The 12,854-nt window shown below is 47.7% G+C and overlaps 1 protein-coding gene across 4 annotated transcripts in view; it reads right to left on the bottom strand.

The window, feature by feature from the left end:
- Positions 1-12,854, bottom strand: part of alg9 (ALG9 alpha-1,2-mannosyltransferase) — a 325,621-nt gene that overhangs the window by 214,263 nt on the left and 98,504 nt on the right. For all 4 annotated transcript variants that reach the window (XM_085967891.1, XM_085967889.1, XM_085967888.1 and 1 more), the window contains one exon: positions 1,235-1,389. In XM_085967891.1, coding sequence (XP_085824017.1) covers positions 1,235-1,389 — 155 coding nt within the window. The remainder of the gene's footprint in view (positions 1-1,234; positions 1,390-12,854) is intronic.

The raw sequence follows: 12,854 nt of genomic DNA on the forward strand, positions 1-12,854 counted from the left end.
GCTGTCAGATTGTTGTAAAAACCCAACAGGTTCACAAACCTGAATCCGCCAAGAACTAACTGGGTGATGGTTTGCCAAACTCATTTATGACCGAGGCTTGCAATTTTCATAGAAAACGAAACATATGGAATACAATCACAATATATACCAGTAGAAATGTCAGAATCCCATGTAATAAAAACAGAATGACTTATTCAGTTCCCTTGAAGCAATGGCTCTGTTTATGGGACCCTGCCCACCCATACAGATGGAATACATTAATCAGAGGTATCAATAAATTGGCATCCACTCCTACTTTTTCTCCATTTACGATAGTGATAAAGGATCCTTCAGCCAACTTCAGCTGGGGTGGGTGTGAAGGTGCACGAAACAGCACCCATTGTGGGCAGAGGTGGCAGAAATGACCCGGCCTTCTTGCTTCTGAATGCTACCAAGTGATCCTTGCTGGAAATGCACACACGTTCGGATGCCAGTTGAAAACAGGATTGGTCTCAGCAAACATGTCCCTCCCGTCCACAGTTAATTAGCTCGACACCATCCAGGACAAAGCAGCCCGCTTGATTGGCATCCCTTCCACCACCTTAAACATCCACTCCCTCCACCACCGGCGTACCGTGGCTGCAGTGTGTACCATCTACAAGATGCACTGCAGCAACTCGCCAAAGGTTTCTTCGGCAGCACCTCCCAAACCCGCAACCTCTTCCACCTAGAAGGACAAGGGCAGCAGGCGCATGGGAACACCACCACCTCCAAGTTCCCCTCCAGGTCACACATCGTCCTGACTTAGAAGTATATCGGTCGATCCTTCATCGTCGCTGGGTCAAAATCCTGGAACTCCCTCCGTAACAGCACTGTGGGAGTACCCTCACCACACGGACTGAAGCGGTTCAAGGCGGCGGCTCACCACCACTTTCTCAAGGGCAATTAGGGATGGGCAGTAAATGCTGGCCATCCCATAAACAAATTTTTAAAAAAATTAGCATACCGACCTTTAACGTGCAGGGTCACGTGTGGAAAACACAGGTATTGGAGAAGACCACTATCTAAGAGTTCATACTGCAGCATGAATTATCACAGTCAGGCAAATAAGGGGGGTTAAGGGTAAAACAAATTGGTGGGTAAAACAATTTTGTTTAATAGAAAACATTCCCATGGAAACAATTCTCTTCCACCAGATCGTATCAAGAACAGGGGAGACTGGATCCAGATCAGACCAAACGTTCAGCATACTAACCTGTAACGCAGAAAGAGCCACTGCCCCACAGAGGCAGAAGAGAGGGTAGATGGGAAACAGGAAGCGCTCCTCTTTGTGGGGTCGGGTGAAGAATATCAGAATCCAGATGTACATGGGTGAAAGAGTCAGCCAATAGGGACGGCCCAGGTTGTGCACTGCAACAACAGAGAGTTAACATTACACCTGAAACACGGCAGAAATTCAGAGCAATATTTAGAAAAGTTGATGGGTGGAAACGGCTTTTCCTCATGTATAACTTTTAAATTAAACTGATGCAACAAAACTTGCAGTTTTGACAGTGTCGGCTTTATGCTTTATTCTTACATGATTGTAAGCCATGTTCCCATTTCGCTGCGCGGCCGTGCAGCTGCCCGAAGCACCCGCGCAGGCCGCCTCCTGGCTTCTCAATGGAAAAACTGCGCAGGCGCGGGAGTTTGAATGGGTCGTGCGGACCCTTAAAGGGGCCGCGAACCCAAACAAAAATGAGAGAGAACACGGGATTGTAAGGCATAAAGCACAGATCCCTAGTGAGACATTTTGGATAACAGGCCTTTCAATAGTGGCTTACGGGCAGCCATGGGGCGATGGAAAGCAACTGAAAAATACCATTCACCTCTGACATTTCTTGTTGCCAATCATCAATGATTTTGTTCAATCTGAAATCCTTAAGATGTGCTGTATACATTTATTAAACGTTAAAGTCACGCAGTTTGGGTCCAGGGTTACATTGTGCAGTTTTTGCAGTAATTGTTCTTTTGTGATCAATTTAATAGTTTTTTTTTATTGGAATTGCTCTCAGTTAACATAGTCATATTCTACGGAAACAATATTTCAGTGAGCGAGTGGTCAGTCTATGGAACAGGCTCCCTAGGGAGATGATGGAAGCAGTTAGTATTGATTCATTCAAATGCAAATTAAATGGATTTCTTTCAGAAAATAACATCTTGGAATACAGTATATGAGTAACTTGAGACATGACTTGTGGTGACTGTCGTGTGCTTGGTAGGGAAAAAGGTGAGCTTGGAACCAATATTCCCGTTAAGCAGCGGTCTGGAGGTCACGCGCAGGCCACTCACCGGCTTTACAATGGTGCGAAAAATCGAATGGGCCGCGCAGCCAACCAAAGGGTCCTCACACCCAAAAATTTTTTTACAGGGAGCCTATGGTTCCCAAAGCTCTCCACCATTGGGGTTTTTTCTCGTGTCATGGCTGGGTCTGTTGTAGACTAATTGATAGAGACCGATTGCTATGATTAATCAACGACGCCATTAACTGTGGGAGTACCCTCGCCACAGCCGAGGACTGCAGCGGCTCAAGAAGGCGGCTCACCACCACCTTCACCAGGGCAACTAGGGATGGGCAATAAATGCTGGGCCTTGCCAGCGACGCCCACATCCCGAGAGCGAATATTAAATAAAAATTATCGTTGTATAGTAGAAGGCAAATTAGATGGACCTTGGTCTCTATTCGTCTAGCAAATCCTATGTTCCAATGTTCATACAGTCTCAATGTTAAGTATAGGTTGCACAGGTTCAGAGTGTACGACACAGTGATAGAGCCACGGAGGGGGGCAGTAAGCGGCGGTACAGACAGCCAGAGGGCTGGCTATTGTAAGCAGCTGCTGTGGCTGCGTGCTTCAGTGTTGATGTACATTGAATCATTTTTGGCTGCGATCAATACGATTTAATAGCGCAGTGAACTTCCAGACCAGATCGGTCGTGACCCACCTCTCGCGCTGTGGCCGAGCTGGGTGTGTGGGGAGTTGGGTGTGGTTGGTGTCCCTGGTCAGCGGTTAGTATTAGGCCATAGAACGGGAGTTAAAATTGGCAGAATTTTTCCTGGTTCAGCCTCAGCTAGTAGATATTATTTTTTCAGACTGGGTAATTTTCCACAAGAGCTTTGATCCACATTGACCAGGTAGGGCTCCTCCCCAATCCTCCCCCCAAAGACAGCAAAATAAAAACTTTAACCTGGGAGGAAGAAAGCACACGGACGGACGCTAAAATGTTCAAATAAACAACCAATTGACAACATTATGTCAAAACATCACAGGACAAAAATCAAAAAATCAATCCAATCATGACCCACATTCAAACCCACTGCCCATAATCACTAGTGCAATAGTTTAGATAACTGGCTAGTTATGACCAGACTGCTGTTACCATGCCAACGCAGCAAACACCAGTAAGTACTGTGGCAATGGTGCAATTAAGGAGTCAGTCTGTCTGCAAGATAGAGTTTGCAAGCAAGCAGGGAGCTAGCTGCTGAATCCTGCTCTACGTAAACAGTTCAAGCCCCTAACACTAGACCATAAAAACAACACAAATACCACTTGAATAGCTCAGCTGCATACTTATGTCAATAAATGTGTTTGCCTTCCCTATTAAGAATGCTAGAACTGATTATCAACTAGCCTAAAACAAAACTGAATAGGCAAGACGCCTGGACATAAAATATTGTAAAACATGAGAAAATTAGTTTGAAAAAAAAAGCTGAAATTATCTACAAGAACAAGAAGAATTCTTGAAATAAATGAGAAAAGGCAGGTGATCAAATGCTGCGAATGAACCGTCACAAGATATCATTGATCTATTCACCAGTGTCCGCAACGTGGGCCCTTACATTGCCCAATGTGTCATTAGCAGTCTCTGGCCGACACACAGGCTGCACACTGGCACGAGAGTCGCCGTCGAACAGTACGTGAAAATGAGGAAACGTCACACCGCATAAGAACATAAGGAACAGGAGCAGGAGTCGGCCATTCGAGCCTGCTCCGTCATTCAATGAGATTATGGCTGATCTTCTGCCTCAACTCCATTCACCGGCCCTATCGCCATATCCCTTGATGCCCTGACTAGTCAGAAATCTATCGACTTCTGTTTTGAATATACCCAATGACTGAGCCTCCACCGCCCTCTGTGGTAGAGAATTCCAAAGATTCACCACCCACCGCAGATTGATGGCTGGAAGTAGGTAATATTTACAATATTCCACAGGCAAGGACACAAACAAACAAGCATAAATACTGTGCCGCGGTTAGGCTGGGGGGGCACTACCTGCTTTGAGAGCAGTGCAACGTGACAGCGCCTCACTCGGCTTTGTTAACAGCGATTTAAACACATGTACACTGCTTAGCTTGCCTGTGTTGGAATGTTTAACATTAGTAAAGGGTGGTCTAACCAAAGATGTCCAAGCTATTTTGCCTTGGTGGGCTGCATAAGTGTGTATCGTGGAGGCCCTGGGGCCAGCTATAAGGTTTCAACCCATATTTCCATTAATTTGCATATATTTCACATTGTTAATGCAAACAGATCTTAGTATCTTCTTCAGGATTTTAAAAAAGAGTTTAAAAAAAAGAGCGAGAGCCGGAGCGGAGAACAGTTTAAAAAGAGTGAGAGCTGGAGCGGAGAACAGTTTAAAAAGAGCGAGAGCTGGAGCGGAGAACAGTTTAAAAAGAGCGAGAGCCGGAGCGGAGAACAGTTTAAAAAGAGCGAGAGCCGGAGCGGAGAACAGTTTAAAAAGAGCGAGAGCTGGAGCGGAGAACAGTTTAAAAAGAGCGAGAGCTGGAGCGGAGAACAGTTTAAAAAGAGCGAGAGCTGGAGCGGAGAACAGTTTAAAAAGAGCGAGAGCTGGAGCGGAGAACAGTTTAAAAAGAGCGAGAGCTGGAGCGGAGAACAGTTTAAAAAGAGCGAGAGCCGGAGAGAACAGTTTAAAAAGAGCGAGAGCCAGAGCGGAGAACAGTTTAAAAAGAGCGAGAGCTGGAGTGGAGAACAGTTTAAAAAGAGCGAGAGCCGGAGCGGAGAACAGTTTAAAAAGAGCGAGAGCTGGAGCGGAGAACAGTTTAAAAAGAGCGAGAGCCGGAGAGAACAGTTTAAAAAGAGCGAGAGCCAGAGCGGAGAACAGTTTAAAAAGAGCGAGAGCTGGAGTGGAGAACAGTTTAAAAAGAGCGAGAGCCGGAGCGGAGAACAGTTTACTGGGACAGGAGAGAGCTGTTCCGTTGGGACGGACTTCACTTTGCCAGTGCTGGGACTAGAGTCCTGGCAAATCAAATAACTAGGGCTGTAGAGAGGGCTTTAAACTAATTAATGGGGGGAGGCCCCGGGCCGTCGGACCGTGGAGCCGGCGACGGTGAGGTGGAGGCCGCAGCGACCGGAGGATGTGTTCGGCGAGTCGGGCGGAGGCAGCGCAGCACATCGAGCAGCAGCAGCAGCCATGACGACTCGCAGTCCGACTGGGAGGAGGGGAGCCGGGAATGGTGGCCAGAGGGTGAGAGGGAGAAGCAGGCCACCACACGTGGAGCCGAGCCGGCAACAGTGAGGAGGAGGCCGCGGTGACGAGGAGGACGGAGCGGCTGAGGGACATCGTGCTCCCACTGCCACTGGATGCCAAAGAATTGACTTTCTGAACACGGCACTGTAAGAATAGCTGACGTGTCCCCACGGGGAGTAAGCATTCCATTGTACTAGTACATATGGCAAATAAAATTGAATTGAATTGAAGGATGTAGCTATTAAACAATGCTACAACTCTTTCCAAATCTCCACCTCAAAAATTCAAGCATAACAAGCAGCAAATGACATAAATGTAAATGGGACTGAGTTGCCAGGGCTTTTGAGGAGCAAACTGCCAGGGGTCTGTGGGGGTCGGGCGCAGATGTGGCTGAAGGTTGGGCACTCCTGCTTTCAAGCATCTGGGAAATGGAAAGGCAGTTTAATGAAAACCTGAGAGGTCTATATGATCGCAGATACAACCTGAAATATCTGTCTCCTTTCTTCTAGTTACATTAAACCTTTGTTCAACTTTCCATTAGCTGCAGTTATACCGCACCTGTATAGGGTGGTGCCAAACCATCGACTCAAGGTTGTCTCAGAGGCACCCTCGAATAAACCGAATCGCATCAGATTGGTTTGCCGTAAACTAGAGTTATGCTATGGGTTCTGCATCAGCCCAATGCAAAGCTATGTCAAATCGACAGGGAATATGCAGCATTTCCTGTCGCACTACAGGTTCAGACAGGGAAAGCCAACAGTTTAAATGTTGGCTTTCACGTAATGAAATGTTCACCAGTGCTTCACGGGGCAAGTAGTGGATGCCAAGCAGGTAGTGGGGGAGAAAAATGGGAGATAACCAGAAGGTACAGTCAGACAGATAAATTTCGAGCAGGATTTAATTGGTGGGGGAGAGACACAGCGAGGCACTCTGTGACCCAGTTGCCATACATAAAATACAAAGACACCAACAGTCCTCCTATGACACAGATTAGATGCGCCAGCTGTGGCCCAGTTGGTAGCTCTCTCGCCTCGGAGTCAGAAGGTTGTGGGTTCAAGTCCCACTCCAGAGACTTGAGCACAAAAATCTAAGCTGACACTTCAGTGCAGTACTGAGGGAGTGCTGCACTGTCGGAGGTGCCGTCTTGCAGATGAGACGTTAAATCGAGTCCCTGTCTGCTCTCTCAGGTGGACGTAAAAGATCCCATGGCACTATTTCGAAGACGAGTAGGGGAGTTATCCCCGGTGTCCTGGCCAATACTTATCGCTCAATCAACATTACTAAAACAGATTATCTGGTCATTATCACATTGTTGTTCTGGGAGCTTGCTGTACGCAAATTGGCTGCTGCGTTTCCTACATGCATTAAGAATTAGGAGCAGGAGTAGGCCACACGGCCCTTCGAGCCTGCTCCGCCATTCAATAAGATCATGGCTGATCTTCAACCTCAACTCCACTTTCCCGCCCGATCCCCATATCCCGTGATTCCCCTAGAGTCCAAAATTCTATCGATCTCAGCCTTGAATATACTCAATGACTGAGCCTCCACAGCCCTCTGGGGTAGAGAATTCCAAAGATTCACAACCCTCTGAGTGAAGAAATTCCTCCTCATCTCAGTCTTAAATGGCCGACCCCTTATCCTGAGACCGTGACCCCTAGTTCTAGACTCCCCAGCCAGGGGAAACAGCCTCTCAGTATCTACCCTGTCAATCCCCCTCAGATTGTATGTTTCAATGAGATCACCTCTAATTCTTCTAAACTCCAGAGAGTATAGGCCCAATCTACTCAATCTCTCCTCATAGGACTACCCTCTCATCCCAGGGATATATTTGGTAAGCTGATCTAAGCTAAGCCGGTGTAGCAAGTTAGGCTGGTTCAATACACTGTGGGCAGGGTTAAATAATTCAAGGTTCTCGCTGTGGAACACTGTCCAATGAACACTGGTGGAACATGTAGACGGGTGGATGTTGGGAGAAGAATACGACTGGAGGGGGGGTCACCTGTAATGTGCCCTGCAGTTGAATGGCCTGCTGACCCTCAAGTGTCTGGATTCACACAAGAATAATGGTCACTTGAGCAATGCACCCAAAGGGTGAACTCTACTGCATCACATACAGACCCAACGTCCACACGCGCAGACCCAACGTCCACACGCGCAGGCCCAACGTCCACACGCGCAGACCCAACGTCCACACGCGCAGGCCCAACGTCCACACGCGCAGGCCCAACGTCCACACGCGCAGGCCCAACGTCCACACGCGCAGGCCCAACGTCCACACGCGCAGACCCAACGTCCACACGCGCAGACCCAACGTCCACACGCGCAGACCCAACGTCCACACGCGCAGACCCAGCGTCCACACGCGCAGACCCAGCGTCCACACGCACAGACCCAGCGTCCACACGCACAGACCCAGCGTCCACACGCACAGACCCAGCGTCCACACGCACAGACCCAGCGTCCACACGCACAGACCCAACGTCCACACGCACAGACCCAACGTCCACACGCACAGACCCAGCGTCCACACGCACAGACCCAACGTCCACACGCACAGACCCAACGTCCACACGCACAGACCCAACGTCCACACGCACAGACCCAACGTCCACACGCACAGACCCAACGTCCACACGCACAGACCCAACGTCCACACGCACAGACCCAACGTCCACACGCACAGACCCAACGTCCACACGCACAGACCCAGCGTCCACACGCACAGACCCAGCGTCCACACGCACAGACCCAACGTCCACACGCACAGACCCAACGTCCACACGCACAGACCCAACGTCCACACGCACAGACCCAACGTCCACACGCACAGACCCAAAGTCCACACGCACAGACCCAACGTCCACACGCACAGACCCAACGTCCACACGCACAGACCCAACGTCCACACGCACAGACCCAACGTCCACACGCACACACCCAACGTCCACACGCACACACCCAACGTCCACACGCACAGACCCAACGTCCACACGCACAGACCCAACGTCCACACACACACACCCAACGTCCACACACATGCACTTTCCAGCAGAACTCGCTGGATCAGGAACAGTCCAATTTTCCCTCTTTCTTAGCCAGGGAGTTATGGCCAATTGTAGCACTTCTATAACCATTCCAGCTTAAACTAGCGAACTCAGCAGAGACTAGAGATTAAACCTGCAATCTTCATGGTCTTGATGGTTCAGTACCATACCAGGAGATGCATTTACTCATTTAGTATAACTCCATTTTAGAGAAACTTTTTTTTGAGTACAATTTATCAGAAGTGGTGTCAACATCCCTGATGGTTTTTGGCGAGGTGGTAATTTTGCCCTCCCGGACCTCTAAGGTTTCTCTAAGATCTACTGGCAGGTGCGCTAGAGTAACCCAGAGTGACACTTTCTCCAACTTTCCCTCCATACCAGGCAATTCCTGGCACCTGCTCAGGACTTCCCCATTCTGGTACAGCTGAGATCGGTAACTCACCACGTGAAGGAGCGCGAGCACGAATATAGGAAACAGGAGACTTTGGGAATAGGAAAATCCCATTTTTTGGTTGCTCTCAACCCCAAGGTAGTTAACAGGCAGTTTTTTTGGCTAATCCCTATTTTGAGCCCTAAAGTGTGGGCTTCCCGACGGCTCCGAACCACGCCGGGGTCAGCGAGGCGGGCCGTGGGTCTGTGGGGGTCGGAGGGGCCGAGATGTCCGGTGTGCAGGTGAGTGCTGGGTGCAAGTGTGCAGAGGTGATGAGTGTGTGAGATGAGTGTGAAGTGTTTCAATAAGATTACTTACCTTTGCTTCTTCCTGCAGGCTTCATCCCTTTAGGCTGCGAAGCTGCCTCATCTCCACGGCAGAGATGACAGAATGGCTGCTGCATTCTCAGATGCAACAGCCATCTGATTTCTGCTCAGGAAAGAGGTTTGGTGAATCTTGAGTACAAGGACTCACCAAAGAACAGAGAATGTCAGCGCTTGACAGCTTCTCAAAGTTGTCAAACAATGACAATTCATCTGTCAAAAATTTTTGACAGACGAAACGTCATACGCTGACATTCTCCGTCACCAGCTTTTGGCCGGCTAAGCCGGTCAATCAAGGATAAAATAGCGTGGGTTGGCCGGACGTCGATGGAGGCGGGACTAAAACCCGACAAGCGGCAGTCCCGCCTCCATCACGTCCCCATTTGATAAAATCACCCCCATCATTTCTAAATTACGTCCTTTAGTTCTTGAACTCTCATTAGCATTATTAATCCCTTTCATAATTTTCAAAAGCCGCACTGCTCCATCACATTGCACCAAATTGCAATTTCTTTCTCTTGCAAAACAATTGATCGATTTTAAGTGACTAACATTGAGTATCTGTATAGACACACACAGTGCATATCTCCTGCTCTTTTATTCAGCAAACCAAGTGCCCAGTAAAATGGGTTGGATGGACTGTGCGACCACTCAATTCCAGGCAAATTCCCACTGCCTTTCTGGGATTCACCAGTCAAGGTATAATTTTACTGGTCCAGAAAACCTATGGTTAGAGAATCTACAGAGTAAATCTAAGGAAAGAAAAGACTATGCAAGTAGCGTAACTCAGTGCAATTTAGTGAACCTGACTATAGAAATCATAGACGTTTACAGCACAGAACAATCATAGAATCACAGAAAGTTGCAGCACGGAAGGAGGCCATTTCGGCCCATCGTGTCCGCGCCGACCAACAAAGAGCTATCCAGCCTAATCCCACTTCCCAGCTCTTGGTCCGTAGCCCTGCAGGTTACAGCATCCCAAGTGCACATCCAAGTACTTTTTAAATGTGGTGAAGGTTCCTGCCTCTACCACCCTTTCAGGCAGTGAGTTCCAGACCCCCACAACCCTCTGGGTGAAGAAATTTCCCCTCAAATTCCCTCTAAACCTTCCACCAATTACTTTAAATCTGTGCCCTCTGGTTTTTGACCCCTCTACTAAGGGAAACAAGGTCCTTTCTAGCCACTTTATTTATGCCCCTCATCATTTTATACACTGCAATAAGATCTCCCCTCAGCCTCCTCTGTTCCAAGGAAAACAGACCCAGCCTATCCAGTCTTTCCTCAGAGCTAAGATTCTCTACTCCCGGCAACATCCTTGTAAATCTCCTCTGTACCCTCTCTAGTGCAATCACATCTTTCCTGTAATGTGGTGACCAGAACTGCATGCAGTACTCTAGCTGTGGCCTAACTAGTGTTTTATACAGTTGAAGCATAACCCCCCTGTTCTTGTATTCTATGCCATGGTTAATAAAGGCAAGCATTCCGTATGCCTTCTTAACCACCTTATCTACCTGGCCTGCTACCTTCAGGGATCTGTGGACATGCACTCCAATGTCCCTTTGTTCCTCTACACTACTCAGTGTCCTACCATTTAATGTTTATTCCCTTTCCTTGTTAGCCCTCCCCAAATGCATTACCTCACACTTCTCTGGATTGAATTCCATTTGCCACTGTTCTGCCCACCTGACCAATTTATTGATATCTTCCTGCAGTCTACAGCTTCCTTCTTCAGTATTAACCACACAGTCGATTTTAGTATCATCCGCAAACTTCTTAATCATACCCCCTATATTCAAGTCTAGATCATTGATATATACCACAAAAAGCAAGGGACCCTAGTGCTGAGCCCTGCGGAACCCCACTGGAAACAGCCTTCCAGTCACAAAAACACCCATCAACCATCACCCTCTGCTTCCTGTCTCCGAGCCAGTTTTGAATCCAACTTGTCACTTTTCCCTGGATCCCATGGGCTTTCGACTTTGTGACCAGTTTGCCATGTGGAACCTTATCAAAAGCCTTGCTAAAGTCCATATACACTGCATCAAATGCACAACCCTCATCTACCCTCCTTGTTACCTCCTCAAAATCAGACACGACCTTCCCTTAACAAATCTGTGCTGACTATCCTTGATTAATCAGTGTCTTTCTAAATGAAGATTTATCCTGTCCTTCAGAATTCTTTCCAATAATTTTCCCGCCACCGAGGTTAGGCTGACCGGCCTATAATTACTCGGTCTATCCTTTTCTCCCTTTTTAAACAAGGGTACCACATTAGCAGTCCTCCAGTCCTCCGGCACTACACCTGAAGCCAGAGAGGATTGAAAAATGATGGTCAGGGCCTCTGCTATTTCCACTTTTGCTTCGCTTAACAGCCTGGGATACATTTCATCCAGGCCTGGGGATTTATCCACTTTTAAAGCTGCTAAACCCCTTAATACTTCCTCTCTCACTATGTTTATTTCATCTAATATTTTGCACTCCTCCCCCTGGATAGCAATGTCTGCTTCGCCCCTCTCCTTTGTGAAAACAGACGCAAAGTATTCATTAAGAACCCTACCGACGTCTCCCGCCTCCCCACACAGATTACCCTCATGATCTCTAATAGGCCCTACCCTTTCTTTAGTTATCCTCTTACTCTTAATATATTTATAAAACAAAGAAGGGGGCCATTCAGCCCATCGTGTCTGTGCCGGCCAAAAAAGAGCCACCCAGCCTAATCCCACTTTCCAGCTCTTGGTCCATAGCCCTGCAGGTTACGGCACTTCAGGTGCATATCCAAGTACTTTTTAACTGCGGGTCTCTGCCTCTACCACCCTTTCTGGCAGTGAGTTCCAGACCCCCACCACCCTCTGTGAAAAAAACTCTCACCTCCTCTCTAATCCTTCGACCAATTACTTTAAATCTATGCCCCCTGGTTATTGACCTCTCTGCTAAGGGAAATAGGTCCTTCCTATCCACTCTATCTAGGCCCCTCATAATTTATACACCTCAATTAAATATAGGAGCCGATATTAAAAATGAGAAGTTAATTCAAACCGAGGCCACAGTACAGTTATAGCTTTTAACAGGAGGTTGAAAAATCATTCCAACATTTTAACCTTAAACAGAAGGGCAACAAATAGCCACTGAACGATTGGGAGTGCTCTTGGATTTACACTGATGGAACTTGTTTACAGCATGTAAAGATGTCACTTTGGAACAGACAGAAACATAAGTAGCGATTTACTAAATGTCAGTGAGGTGAAGTTGGGTTTGAAATGATGAAGCCAGGCATTATGCTGCACTTTACTGACAGGCTGTTGGCGCTGTAACCATTACCTTCTGAGGCCGTTTAATATCAGGCCCCTCTTTTGAGCCACTGATAACTTAGGAAAGCTTCGGAAGAAAAACACGAGGCAGTTGGATTCGGTCATGCTGTGGCGATTTTGAGAAGGTTATGCCTCTTTTCACTATAAGGACCGTTACTTGAATAGAAGGGTATTTAGTCAAAACAAGGTTAATCCTTCCAGGAATACCAGTACCAAAATGCAAATGTTATTTTTGCCATACAAGAA

Source organism: Somniosus microcephalus, chromosome 26, assembly GCF_052327205.1.
Source record: "Somniosus microcephalus isolate GS21.2 chromosome 26, FLI_Smic_1.0, whole genome shotgun sequence".
NCBI classification, from domain to species: Eukaryota; Metazoa; Chordata; class Chondrichthyes; order Squaliformes; family Somniosidae; genus Somniosus; species Somniosus microcephalus.